At 34.4% G+C, this 14359-nt stretch overlaps 1 protein-coding gene across 2 annotated transcripts in view; it reads left to right on the top strand.

Moving 5' to 3' along the window:
* XIRP2 (xin actin binding repeat containing 2) overlaps positions 1-14359 on the top strand; it is a 47255-nt gene that overhangs the window by 14919 nt on the left and 17977 nt on the right. For both annotated transcript variants that reach the window (XM_089916737.1, XM_089916736.1), the window contains exons 3-5: positions 12058-12168; positions 12548-12620; positions 13574-13704. In XM_089916737.1, coding sequence (XP_089772863.1) covers positions 12058-12168; positions 12548-12620; positions 13574-13704 — 315 coding nt within the window. The remainder of the gene's footprint in view (positions 1-12057; positions 12169-12547; positions 12621-13573; positions 13705-14359) is intronic.

Here is a 14359-nt window from a genome sequence, read left to right as displayed (position 1 = left end):
ACGGTTACTGAGAGAGTGTCACCTAGACCCTTTCCTCAAAGACACAAAGTGAGAGCACAGAGTTTCATGTTCTTAGAGGTTCAGCAGGTGATCTGAAAAAGTTTTTGATGTTGATAAAGATGTAAAGCACAGATGTTTTGACATAATCAAATTTTATGTCTTCTTTTATGGGAGGGAGTGGATATTTAGGGAAAGTTGGAATAGAAAAAAAATACATTTGTATAGCCCCTTCTTCAATCTGGTCTCCTATTAGTTTAGAATTGTAACTGTGCTGTTTGTATAATTATGCTTAATAGAATTCTCAAGTATATAGACAATATCTTATAATATACTAATTAAATTTACTTTCTTTTTAAATTTTATAATAGAATGGCAAGACATAGAATTTTAAGTTCTGAGATTTTGCTAGTTTGTGAGGAGCAAGGAAAATTATAACAACAAAAGAAACCCTTAACATTACTCAATCATTTTGTTTGCAGAACTTAGTAAAATCTGCAAAATGTTTTTTCCACATGATTACTTTTATAAAACGGGTGTTTTCTGTAAGCACTTGACATAGGAGGATATTATTAGCGCTTTCTGCTGCTTCTGGGTCTCATATTTCTCAGAATAAACCTGTCTTCATGGATCTCTGAAAATGACTGGATTGAGTCAAGCTTGTCTATTCTTTTGGATGTTCGTTTATTTATTAGTTTGCATAATCACAGATGAATTATCATGCTAAAAAAAACTGGAAGAACACAAGGCCTGAGAAAAGGAAGAGGCATTAAGAGATTCTGTCCTTAGCACCATGCCCTTACAGAGATATGTTTAAGAAATTCTTCATTTTTTCCAGCTTCTTTGCAAATCTCAACATCACAGAACCCAGAGTAAGATTACATCTCCTTCTAATAGCCTTTTCTTGTCCTTGTTCTTTATCCCTATCTATCCTGAGTGATCTACCCAGCATGGTCCAAGAAACAGCTTTTAAGGAGACTACTTCATTTCTAACCCCATCAGGAGGACAGGGCACATCATATACCAGCCACTACATGGACCCCAATAGGGGGAGCCAAGTGCTCAATTCATCTTCCTTATCCTTGGGTAAATACCAGGGTCTTCTAGAGACATCATCCTGCTATGGCATTTGAAATTCCTCCCTTGGATCCTGCAATTCATCATATTGCACAGTGTATAGAACTGTCTGGGGAGGTTTAGGGTGCTTCGATGAAGTCAGTACTTTAGGCTGGGGTTCAGTTTGTGAGCCTTTTATCAGAAGCATTTTGTATCATTATTCTAAAAATATCAAAAAATTCCCCCCAATCATATTTTCTGTGTTTTGTTTTTCTTTTAGAGGATCAAAAAAAGTTTTCCTTTTTTTCCTCAGTTCCTTTTCTTCCCTGTCTTTATTTTTTCCAGGCCTTTCGTTACTAGAGAGGGGATTATGATAATGAGAAAGTGTACCATCAAGTCTGGGTACCGAAAATAGAGAAAGAAAAGCAATAATTTGTGGGGAGGAGGGAGTGTGAAAAAAAATACTGATGAGAGAATTATAGATACTTACATACAGACCTACTTTTTCTATATCAGAATCAGATGCAAATATGTTGATTTCCTCCTGTAAAAATAGTGGTGAGACAGACAGTATCATGTCACACAAAATACAGGTTAAAGTACTTAAATATAATGATCATAGGCTCTGTGTTTGGCACTTATGCTCAGTATTATTTCTCTTCTTATAATTTTGAGATACATGATCAAGTATTTATCTTTTACTGTTTCATAGACCACTATACTTGAAATGAGCTTTAAAGACTATCACTCCTTAGCAAAGCCTGTTTGAATCTCATCCACTCTGATGCATCCTTATAGAACCAACTTGATCTTCAGTCATGAGTCTTCAGCAAGTGGGTGGGTGCCCTGGAACTGATAAGTGTAACTGGGAGAAAATCCAGTACAGATCAAAGGGTATGTCCTTAAATTTCATTTCATCTGATTTGTTTCTACAAATCTATAGGAGTTAAATGGCTCAATTTTTATAAGCTGGAGATGTATATTTTTAGGCAAAATGAAACTATTTAAGCCTCTACTTAAAGCAAATCATTCTTTATCCTTTTTTGTAAGAACCTTGTTTCCATTTTGAGACCCTTCTAACCTCTGACATTGATTTTTATATTTCTTGAAACCTTTGCACTTGATGACCGATATTATACTGATAGAAAAGATGGTTCACTGAATCAACAACCCTAAAAGAAATAAAGCAAATTGTGTGGTTACCTGATATACTGGTGAAAAGCATATTAGGGTAAAAGACTCAGTGATTTTTTTCAAAAAAATTAATATACAATAAAAATTACAGCACATGATTATTAATTTTTAGATTCTTTGAAGGCATTTTAGTGCAGTTCTTCAGCATACTTAGCTAGTTGAGAATAACTCTCCTTTCTTGTCCCTACTTTAAATGCACTTTAGGTACATCACAAGTGCATGTTGAGCACATCACTTATTGCTTTAAGGTGGTAAAAGCATTGACTCAAAACAACTGGTTGACTGAATTCTTGTTAATCTCTATATTCATGGTATATGTTTGGAATTTTCAAATCTTGCACAGCATTTTCCCTTCAACTCCTTTTACTAGTTAAGTCCATGGATAATCAACATGTAGAATGTAAAAGTGGTAAAATTCTTAAGAAATTAGATGTTATAAAGTGTGAAGGGCATTGTATATTTCCTGATACATAACAGCACTCAATCAATGGTAGCTCCTTCTATCTATCTCCTTCAATGCTTCCCTACTCTCTACCCCAGGAGATTACAAATGAGGATTCTAAGTGAGACTGAAATTAGCTGTGATTTACTTACCTGATTTCTCACTTGAATTGATGACAAACTCCATCCCATAACCCAACATTCCTGTCTCTACTTCAATCTCTTTCCATTCCCCGTTTTACTAGTAGATACATTCACCAGTGAAATTGCAACTAATTACCCTTCTATTTTTCCTGATTTTTCCTCATTATGAAGAAAACCCAAATGATCAGAGTAATTAATTTGTAGTCATAATTAATAATTATCCTGAAATGCTTTGTTTGCATGGATTATCTTGGAATGCTTACATCAGAGCCAAATCTGTTTTATGGTGCTTTTTCCTTCCTCTTGGATTTTATATAAGGATTTAAAATGTATTCCTCCTAGTGACCAAGACTGATGACCATAAAGGCTCAGAGGGACAGTGAATGAAGGAGGCAGGTTTGTATAACAGGAACTCTTCATGACCCTATTAGCAGGCAAATTGTACTGTCTCAGTCTTCCTAAAGAAAGTTGTAATGTCACATGGAACATATATTGCCAAGAAATAAGCCCAAATCAATTTCATCATAGGACATGAGTAGCGTTTTCTACTATGTTATCTGTTGTCAAAAATGAGTGGCATTCCTTTTCTTGTGTTTTTAACTGGTTTCTGTTTGGTTAATAAGACCTCCGTGTTGGCAAATAATACTTTCTTAGGAAAGGTAATGTGCACTTTTCATTCTTTTGGACATCTGAACCTCCTGTACTTGGGGACTCCACCACCCCATTAGGCAAAACCAGCCTCCACTAGAAGAAGCTGCAAATATCATACACTCACTCTCCTGGCCCTGCTGGTATCTAGAACCCAAGCTTGTGAACTAGACTGCACCAATCAGACACCTCCAGCTCAGTCTTTGCATTAAGAAGTAATGAAATGGCATGAGAAGCAGGGACTATGAAGAATCAGTTTTGGTGATGGCTGGTGGCGGAGATTAGCTACATCAATTTTCAAGAAAGAACCATTCTAGAAGCAATATCTGTTATATGGTATCAATGGCTTTGGCAATGAGTGTGTCCAATGTCAGCAGCAAGGGTGCCTTCTCCAGAAGGTTCTGCAGCATTTTTCGGCAGTGCTCCTGGCTACAAAACCTCCAAGTCTTATTCTGTAAGAATAAGTATATTTCTGGAGTCTTATTCCTGGAGATTCTGTGGAATACACTTCTGCTATGAAATGTCTCTTTAACAAAGTACCTGTCCTATTTAAATCAGTTAGACTCTGACGCTTGACACTGGGAGCTGTGACTGATAAAACTATATATAAATTACAAATCTTAACATTCTTATTTTATCGTCTAGATGAGAGGCACACAACAGGACCTTTTAGGAAAGAGTTAAGTGTGAGAAGAATTGTATCATAGTAGATTAAATCACTGTGAACTGACTCTCCACTGGGTACCAGTTCATGAACAATGAACCAAAGAAAAATTGGATAGGTGATCAGAAAGCCACGCTCTGGCCATGCCTCTATAGAAATGTCCATGTCCTAGGGGCCAGAATGACTTAGAAGAGTTATAATATGCATAGGCACCTTTTTGCTTCTCTTTGAAAAATCTCCCAAATCCACTACTTCTCTGGTTGAAAAAAATGTACATATTGAAATTTGTTTTTTCTTTCGTTTCTGGGCTTAATTCTACAATGAAAAAATTCATGGCAAAATGTATTGACATAACCACAGACAATCTACTTTCCTTCAATCTTCTTTTTTTTTGCCTTGTTTACTATGTATCCCAAGTTACTAGGAAAATAGCTGATGCAGAGTAAGTGTGCAATGAATATGTTAAGCAAAGATAGCAAATACTAATGTAGCACTTATGAGCCAGGTTTTCACATATGTTAACTGACTTTCTCCTCACAATAACCTTCTGAGATAGGCATTATTTTTAGCTGCCCGCCCCCTACTTTTTTTTGACAAGAAATGAACTCATGAAAGATCTAAGTAACTTGCCCAAGAAAGTGAGCAAATGTGATCCTAACTCAGGAAGGCTGACTCCAGAGTCTGTGCCTTATTTTTTTTTTTTATTCAGCTAATAGTCATTAACCACTCACCATATGTCAAGCACAAAAGATTCAATGATGAGTATGATATTATTTTGCCCTCAAGACGCTCACTCTATCAGAGAGAAACACATATAACAAATAATTACAAGTGCAATATGGTAGATTCTATCATGGAAAATATAAATGAGGTTTGTTGGGACACAAGGAGGTTGTGATAAACTTTACTCTGGATGAAGGATGGTCAAGGAGGGGAATCTGAGGGTGGAGGATGCTTCAGCTGAGACTTAAAATAATTTTTTATAAATACAGAATTACATTCTAAGTGAAAGGAACAACTTATGCAAAAGGTAAAATAGTATATTTGTGAATATAATGAGGCACAATTGAGTCATGAAGGTGGAGATGTAGCCAAAGGCTGGATAAGAGAAAAACTTATATGCTATAATAAAGAATTTTTCCTTTATTCTAAGGCAATCAAAAACCATTGAAGAAACAAACAGGGGAGTAAGATGAATAGATATGCATTTAAGAAACATTTTTTCTAGTTGTATAGGATTGATATAAATGGTGTCGAGGTTAGACTGAAGAGGATAAGTTAGGAGACTACTGAAATAGCAGATTAAATACATGAGGACTTAAACGGGTCAGAAGTTCTAGGGTAAAGAGGGCATTGACTCAAAAGATAATTAAAGATAGAATTGGAGGAGCTTATAAATCAATTGGATATTGGTGAAGAGGGATAATAATAAAAAGGTAGAATTCTTCTCTTTCTTTTGGTTTGCATTAATTAATGTAAGATATATGTTACCCCTGGTTTTCTTTTTCTTTAAAATGTTTTCATTCTTTTTGCAAGCTTTTTTTTGTAATTTCACTGCTCCTTGAGACTAAGTTTTAGCCTCTTTTATTGTACTTTTATGTTTATTTATATCCAAGTGCCTTTTTTGTTTTAAGATGCCTTACGTCTATGTTAGATTGAAATCATGTATACATGTATGTGTGTGTGTGTATATGTGTGTGTATAAAAAACATACATCTACATAAAACTTCTAGAAGGTGTCCTTTACTGAAAATTGAATGTTTTTATGTATCCTGTTCTTTTTAGTTTGTCACATAAGTATTGTTGTTTATATTACTAATATGTTTGATGGCCCAGTTGAGAGTACATCTTTTACATGTTCTTTTAATGAATCTTCGACATTTTTGGATGCTGGGATATGGCTCTATAAATAACACTTTGGGGAAAGTAGAGGACAAAGTTTTAGTAGTGAAAGCTGGCATTACTTTTTCATAAACCTCCCTCTTTGAAGTCAAATATTCCTACTTTCGAATTAAGTATTTTTATTAAAAAATGATAAGTTTTGCTCTTTATAGCTAAATATGACCAAAGCATAATTGTTTTGAGCCTAGGAAGAGCTGAAAATAATTGAACGATAGTGCTTCTCTCAGAGATTTATACAACAAACCTGCATAATTCATGCATGTGTATATATTACAAATCTTGTCTCAAGAGAATTTCAAGCTAAGTGAGCCATTTTTATTCCGTTAGATATGTATGTACATTTTTTAAAATTAATTAATTAATTAATTTAGCTGCACCGGGTCTTTGTTGTGGCGTGTAGGATCTTTTTAGCTGTGGAATGCAGGCTCTTAGTGGCAGCATGCGGGATCTAGTTCCAGGGATCTAACCCAGGCATTGGGAGCGCAGAGTCTTAACCGCTGGACCGCCAGGGAAATCCTGTACATATTTTTATATATTGCACAGATATAGAGATAGATGAATAGACAGGTGATTGATATGTAGATAGGTTGGTAGATAAAACTTTTACTAAAACAGTACTGACAACGCCTAGCAAAATGCTATAGAGATAGTTGGTGCTCAGTAGCTATTGGCTGAATAAATAAATGTATAAGTGAAGCTATATACGATCACTCACATTTAGGGATGCAGTGATTTCAAAGGAAAAAGTTACTATCTTAATTTTTTTTCTGAATGTTTTGCATCATCAGTCTCTTAGGATCCAACAGTCCAACTAGGACACACTCATAGCTTCAGGGAGCATTACTACTGAGCCAAGTAAAATTGTAGTCTTCACTTCCAAATATATTGAGTTATATGAAGAATCACGACTTACATTTGCCTTGATTCTTCTTTTCCCTTGATATTAAAAATAAGGATAAAGTATTGTCTTTTCCTGTCATCATAAATACCTCAACTTAATTTTTTGATGTCATAGTAATTCTGCTCAACACATTTCTACTGCTATTTCTTGGCAATACATCAGATTCACAAACTCAGTGAATAATAACAATTCACTAAAAAAAGAACATACAGACTAGTTTGGTTTTTTTTAGCACCATGAAGATCTTTTTATAAAAAGACCACCTAAAAATAAATTTTCCTATTTTTCAATGTTCTTTACCTTTTTGTATGTGTTTGTTACCTTTGTGTATTTTTTGGCTTCTTGGTACAGGCTTCTCCTCCCTCTAATGATGTCAGCTGCTCTTCACAGCATCACAGCACTGCCCATATTCTTCCATAAATGTTCTGATCACTTGCAATGTTATCAAGAGAACTCTTCTTCATATACTTTGTCAATGATTGACATGTTATTGTTATATGCATCAGCTTCAGTAACTCCACCTACCAATCATAAAATGTTCAGTGTCAAAGATTGTCAGCCAAAATACAAAAAAATAAAATCATAGGATTATGTGGGGGAAAATAGAATTTTAATTTTTAAATTAGATTTTTATAAAATCATAAAATTTTCACACTCCTGAGAAAAAAGTGACTATTTGCTCATGATATTACTATTGACTATTTGCTCATAATATTACTATTCATTCCTTGATATTTTGGGGGGCATCTACTCTCTACCAGGAAGCTAAACATTGGGATTTGAGGATGCAAGAATTCAGTTAAAGGAAAGGGTCGTATTATCAAATAATGAATGTGAAATGGATAGGTAGATAATAGAGGTGTGTACTGACCATACAGGAATACAATAAAAGCAGCAGTAATAGGGAACTCTGTATAGAAAAGTCAGGAAAGGTTTCAAATAGAAAATAATTTTGAGCCAAGACTCAGAAGTGTATAGTGAATGAGGAAAAGCCCTAACCTGAAGCTCCAATGCTAGGGACGTCAAATTTTATACTGTAAAGTTTTAAAGTAAATTTTTAAAACGTAAAGAGAAAATTCAGGGCAAAAAGAAAACATGTTTGAATTCAAACATATCAAAATCTAGACAAACACAATATGTCAACCACAAATTTTTATGCTCATCACTTAAAAGAAAGAACTGATTATTCTTTCAAACCTTGAATCAACTGACATCTTTGCTAACATAAATAGCACATTTTTGGTATTGTTTCTGTCAGTTTGACAACGATGCATGTAACATTAATACATCATAACCCTTCCTAGTTTTATTAAGAATGAGGTTAGTGATGGGTAAAATTGCTGAATTACTGGTATTGAGCATGAGCTGTTTTTTCCACTCTAGTGAGGCAGTAATCATCTACTCTTCTGCCAGTCTTTCATCACACTTTTTTCTACTGGGTATACTTCTAAGAGTCACAATAATAGTGAGTCACCATAAAAAGTCTGTCCTTTTCTTTCCTTACTCATTATGCTAGCGTGAGTTTGCATTTTTATCAGTGGAAATGTACAATGTCTTTTCCTGTAATGATAATAACGGTGGCAAGTTGGGTAGGCAGAGTGTGAACTCTTTCCTGTGCTGGAGAAATCTCCTTAGAAGTACATCCATGAGAGACTTTTGTAATATACTTGACTAATCTATGAGCTGATATCAGATTGGCGTGAGCTATGCAAATATTATAACATTTTGTGATCATGCCACATTTTCTCCTTTAGATTCCAAAATTAGACCACGTATATCATCTGTGTTTCTTTTCATGGATGAATGATATTTAAAAAAAGAGTTTAAGTGTGATTTAGTAACTTACCTAAGATTATAGCATATCTAATATAAAGGAGGGAGTGAGTACTATCCCCATTCCTGACTTTGGTTAATCCACCTGTGAACAAAACTGCATTTTTCTTCTTGCAGCCCGATCTATATTTGAATTTAATTTTTAAGTACCAATTTCATGAACTATTTTATGTGAGTTTGCATATGGTATTCTGGCCGGAATTATTTATTACATTTTATTTGTGTAATTTGATTTCTTCCTGAGCATTATGATGATCCATCCTTTTATCTAACCCTTCACTCTATAGACACCAGCAATTGGGAAGAATGAAAGTCAGATTTAAAATCCAACTCTACTAGTTGCATAATATGAAACACAGTAAATGATGGAAACAAAATCTTGGAATATTTTAAGACAGACGTTATGTAAACTGCAGAAAACAGGGGGCAGTAAAATTGATGCATTGACACTGACATACCAAACTAGTGTAGCAATTACAGTAGTATTTAGTAATAGCACATAGTGCAGAAGTAGAAACTTATACCTTTAAACTAAATTTATGTATCCTTCCACTGTTTATGTTGTGTCATCTCCTACAAGAAAATATATTTAAAGATGATAGGCAGGTTTTTTTTTTTAAATGTCAACCTGGTGTTAAATACTCTATTAGTGGGTGATGGGGACAGTGACCAACTGAGAAGTATATGCCCCAACTAAGACAGGTGGCCACTACTTTGTTCCAGCAAGCCACTGCCATGTTGGAATATGGCATATTGCCAGATCTTCAAAATTTTCAAACATAAGCAGAAATCTTGATTTTTTTGTAGGTTTTAATGAGTTCAAAACTTTAAAAAACATTGAGTGGGTCAAATAAGCTTGTCTCTGGGCCACAGCTTGTCATCTGGGCCTCTAGGCAGAGACGTGATTCTATAGTAATGATCATTGTGCCTTTCAATAAGGATCTTGGTACTGGTCAGTTCCCATGTCCTTTGCTCTTTCACTTTCTGTTTAATCAGTACTTCCTATTCCTCAGTGTGTCATAAGAAAGCCATAGAATATTCCCATTATATTCCTATAGATGGAAAGACTTGCCATAGTTGTAAACAGTTATTATGCAAAGAGTTGTTATTTGTGCCCATGCATTTTTTTCTATCTGTGGTCTTCAATGACAGTTATTGTTCCCTCCAGCCTAATGTTATTAATACGCTTAAATAAAACTTGATTATGCAAAACTTTTTATTATATAGAATTATGATTTTTTGAACTTAAAGGAAAGAATATGAATTGTTTATTTCCTATACTCCCTCTTGAAAAAGTAAAGTACACATTTTGTTCATTGTTCTAACCCCACGTTCTAGGACATTCTCAGGCAAATAGAAGGTTGGATGAAATTCATTTATTAATGAAAATTTGCTATTTTATTCATTCATTCGTTAAGTAAACTTTTCCTTAGCATAAACTATGTGTCAAGCATGTTAATAAATATCTATTGATTCTAGGGCTAGAAACCCATTCTGCTTAGGAAAAGATTACACTGGCCTTTAATTTAATGAGATATAATTTATATTTTTTCAGCTTTATTGAGGTATAATTGAAAAAATTATAAGATATTTAAAGTGTACATAGTGATAATTTGATAGACATACACACTGTGAAAAGATTCCTCCCATCTAGTTAATTAACACACCCAATGAAATGTAATCTACATTTTAAAGTGCAAACCTACATTTTGGCTTCAATTCTCTGAAGGACTTTTGGGAGGGTATCAATTTTTTGTCATAACTCTCCTTCCTAGATAGTGTAGTAAGATCAGATAATACTGTATATCTCTAAGCAAATGTCTGACTGCCATCTGGTTAATCGGAACTTTAACCCTGTATACCAGATACCCCTGGGGGTAAGCCAGACACTAGAAGTCCACTAGCAAGAAAAAAAATCACAAGTCAAGATCTCATGAGTTAACTTTAAATTTATTCTTGGTTTAAAGTTTAGAATTTGATCCCTTAGAACTATTTAACTCCATGTTTGTTTTTTTTTAAAAAAAGTTAGTGCTCCTATTTGATTAATAGTAATAATCCCCCTTTGATCACTTGACTATTCTCTACTAAGACAAAAATTTTTAAATCCCATCTCAAAAACAGTATTTGTTAGTCATGTAGATATCAAGGGTAAAGTGAAATCCCAACCTCAAAGGCAATCAAATAGGTGTGTTCTTGGAGAGTCATCTGCCTATGGCCTTATTTTTTGATGTTAAGATTTTTAGCAGTATGCCAGCTGCTTCACCATATCAGTCAATCAATCAATCATATACTTGTGTCAGATCACATTCTGTAGTAATAGCAGGGCCGGATCACCAAAATTAATAGGAGTTTCAACCCTCCAATTCAGCCAGGATCACTGTGCTAACTTAACCAAAATCAAAAGTAGTGCCATGTGTGAAGATAGAGACACACTAGCATAATATGGCCTATTTATATTGGTTATATTTAATGGTTATAGTCTTCGATTGAACTCTGGATGTGTCATCAAACCAGAAGGCCACCTTGAAGATGGGAATGTCTTTCTGTAGAATCAAACTCTGGCTTATAAACAACAAAATATATTTCTTTTTCATCAAGGGTTTTCATTTTCTTTTTGAGATTCATCTTTGTCATATTGGGTATGAGTTGCCTCATTAACATTTGTTGCTTTCTAAGGGTAGTAGGCAGAATAATGGCTCCTGAAGATATCTATGTCTTAATCCTCAGGATTTGTGAATATGTTAAGTTACATGGCAAAGAAGAATTAAGGTTGCAGATGAAATTAGAGCTGCTAAGTAGCTGACCTTTTGACAGGGAGATAATCCTGAATACTCTGGATTAGTCCAGTGTAATCACAGTGGTCCTTAAAAGTGAAAGAGGGGATCCCAAGAGAAAACCAGAGAGGTCGCAGAGTGAGAAAAAGTTCAGCTTGATAGAGGAGGGGGGCCATAAGCCAATGAAAGTGGGCAGTCTCTAGAGCTGCAAGAGGCAAGAGAATGGATTCTCTCCTAGAGCCTGCAGAAAGGAATGCATGCCTTCTTACACCTGCCAACACCCAGTAAGACCCATTCAGGGCTTCTGACCTACAGAAGTATAAGATATTAACTTTGTGGTAATTGTTACAACAGCCAAGTAAACTAATATACTGAGGAAACAGGTTTTTTTTCAGAAGCGTCTGTCACTGAAATTGCATTAATAAAATAAAAGTTAAAATTTTCAGAATTTTCTTAAAGCATTGTCCATTCATTCATTCATTCATTCATCCATTCATTTTCAGGAGGTAATCCGTAGCAGCCAGGTCGACATTGCAGGACACAGCCAGGAAATGGAAAGAAATGAACAAGAAACTTCCAAAGCACACAAAATTGATGTTCTTGGAACAGAAATGGTAACTATTTAGAAAGACAATACTTTCCACACAGTTTGCAGAACTGTGTGGAAATTCTGACCTTGTTATAAACAGTTGCTTTTATTGTCCTTTTATATATTTAATATCAATACACATCAGTGTCTCTTTCCATACTTTGGGGTTGATATTCTTTGAAAAATAAAATGAGCACCCTAAAAATATAAGTGCACTTTAGGTGTCAATTCATATTTGTTCTGTTATAGCATGAACCCATGCATGAAAATAAATGACCAAAGTGTAATCAATGTGCGCTGAAGTCTTGGAAGAAAATCACGGTGCAATGAAGAATATGTGTGCAATACTGAAATAATTGACTTCTTAAAAACAATTATTTATTTAAAATTATCTTTAAACACAGGTCTCTCATCTTGAAAAACACACTGTGGAAATAAATCAAGCTTCTCCACTCCATCAATATGTTCAAGAAACAGGTAAGAATCTGGTATTATTTCACCCCAATATATCTTTTTCCTATTGATGTTTCTGTGTTTGAATGGAGGACTTCCAAAGCACAAACCTTCCCACTAAATAAAGTTAGTAACTATGACTTATGATCCCAAAGGGAACAGAGTAGTATTTCTATATATAATTAGGTTCTGCCTGTGGTACGAGATGCAATAAGCTTCTAAAATAGTTCATTGCCTTTCAACCCTATGATGTATTCATCCAAAACGCCTAGAAGGTGATAAGCCAGCCACCTCTGAACTGCATTTTGCTCAGGGATCCAGAATAAAACTTGATGTTATCAAGCTCCCTGGGAACAGAAAAGTTATCTAGATTGTATTACTTTTAATAACAAATTTAAGCACGTTTAAGTCTAATTCTCCAACCCACAGATATGAGATTAGACTACAGACAAACCTGCGCAAGTTTGCATAAGATGGGTGCAGGGTGTCTTGCCTATAAAAGTGGAATGAGAAGTTTTGCTGTCCCAAAGTGCTAAAAGGGTAGATTTAAGCCAACTGTGACCCAAATGTTATTTGACTATATCTGAGTTTGGTTTTATTTTAGTTTTGCTTAAAGAAGTAGATCTTCCTTTTCTGTTCTTCTACTGTTCTTTTCTTGTTTTATAACTTTTATTATTCTTTTTGAGCATAACAGCAAAACATGCTTGTAGAAAATTTGGAAACTACATACAATTAAAATAAACAGCACTTTCATTACTTATGACTTTCCATCCAGAGATAATCACCACCATTTTTCCTCCTATATTTCTTGACATATACTAACTTACATAATGAAATACTGCCATATGTATACATTTATATCCTGAATATTTTTACTTAACTTACATTATGAGAAGTTGTCCATAGCATTATAATGTCTTCTCAAACATCATGTTTATTAGTTACATAATATCCCTGGTGTTGTTTTCTGTTTGTAGTCATAGATACACCTGAGGATGAAGAGATTCCAAAGGTTTCAACTAAGTTTTTAAAAGAACAATTTGAAAAGTCTGCCCAGGAAAAGGTCCTTTATTCTGACAAAGAGACGACTCCAACCAAGCAGATTAAGGTAAGATAATTTCTCTGCACAGAGACATATTAAGTGTAAAAGCAGATGTAAATACATAACATTTTCAAATTATTGAATTTTTGAGGTGGTTTTTCAACAACAACAAAAAATATTCAGAGCCAGTGCTTATTCTGTTCCGTAAGAAGAATATTATTCTATATGAGAAAAGCAGTAGAAAGAAAACTTTTCTCACTAGAGGAAATTAGGGAAGAAAAAATTAGGTATGCACTAAAGTTTAATAACTAACATTAAAGTAATAAAGCCAATTTAAAAATGTCAGCTACTTACTCTGTTCTGTTTAAAATTCCAAGGAAAACAAAACAACCCTCAAAAGTCCTTTAAGACTTTTACTGTTTCCCTCTAGATTACTCTGCATAGCACATTACGTAAAGGAGGAAAAATAATCAAGATTACGTGTAAATGTTAAAATACTGAGTCGTTGATGTATCGAATAGGGAATATAACTCTAAAAAGTGCAAATAGATTATAGAGCAGATAGTAACAAATACTGACTGTTGCTCCTAAGTAGGTCTCTAAATGGAGTATACCACCCATTGTTCCCAGTGCAGATGTCATAGCAGGTGGACAGGTGAATGGCAGTGCCTAAAAAGTCTCTACCACTACACTCATCTTTATAAGATTTGATTTTCTCTCC

This window comes from Delphinapterus leucas, chromosome 8, assembly GCF_059928025.1.
Source record: "Delphinapterus leucas isolate spDelLeu-1000000601 "Yukka" chromosome 8, BTC_Dleu_Yukka2, whole genome shotgun sequence".
NCBI classification, from domain to species: Eukaryota; Metazoa; Chordata; class Mammalia; order Artiodactyla; family Monodontidae; genus Delphinapterus; species Delphinapterus leucas.
The sequence above is the reverse complement of the archived record's forward strand: the minus strand, read 5'-3'. Positions and strand labels throughout refer to the sequence as shown.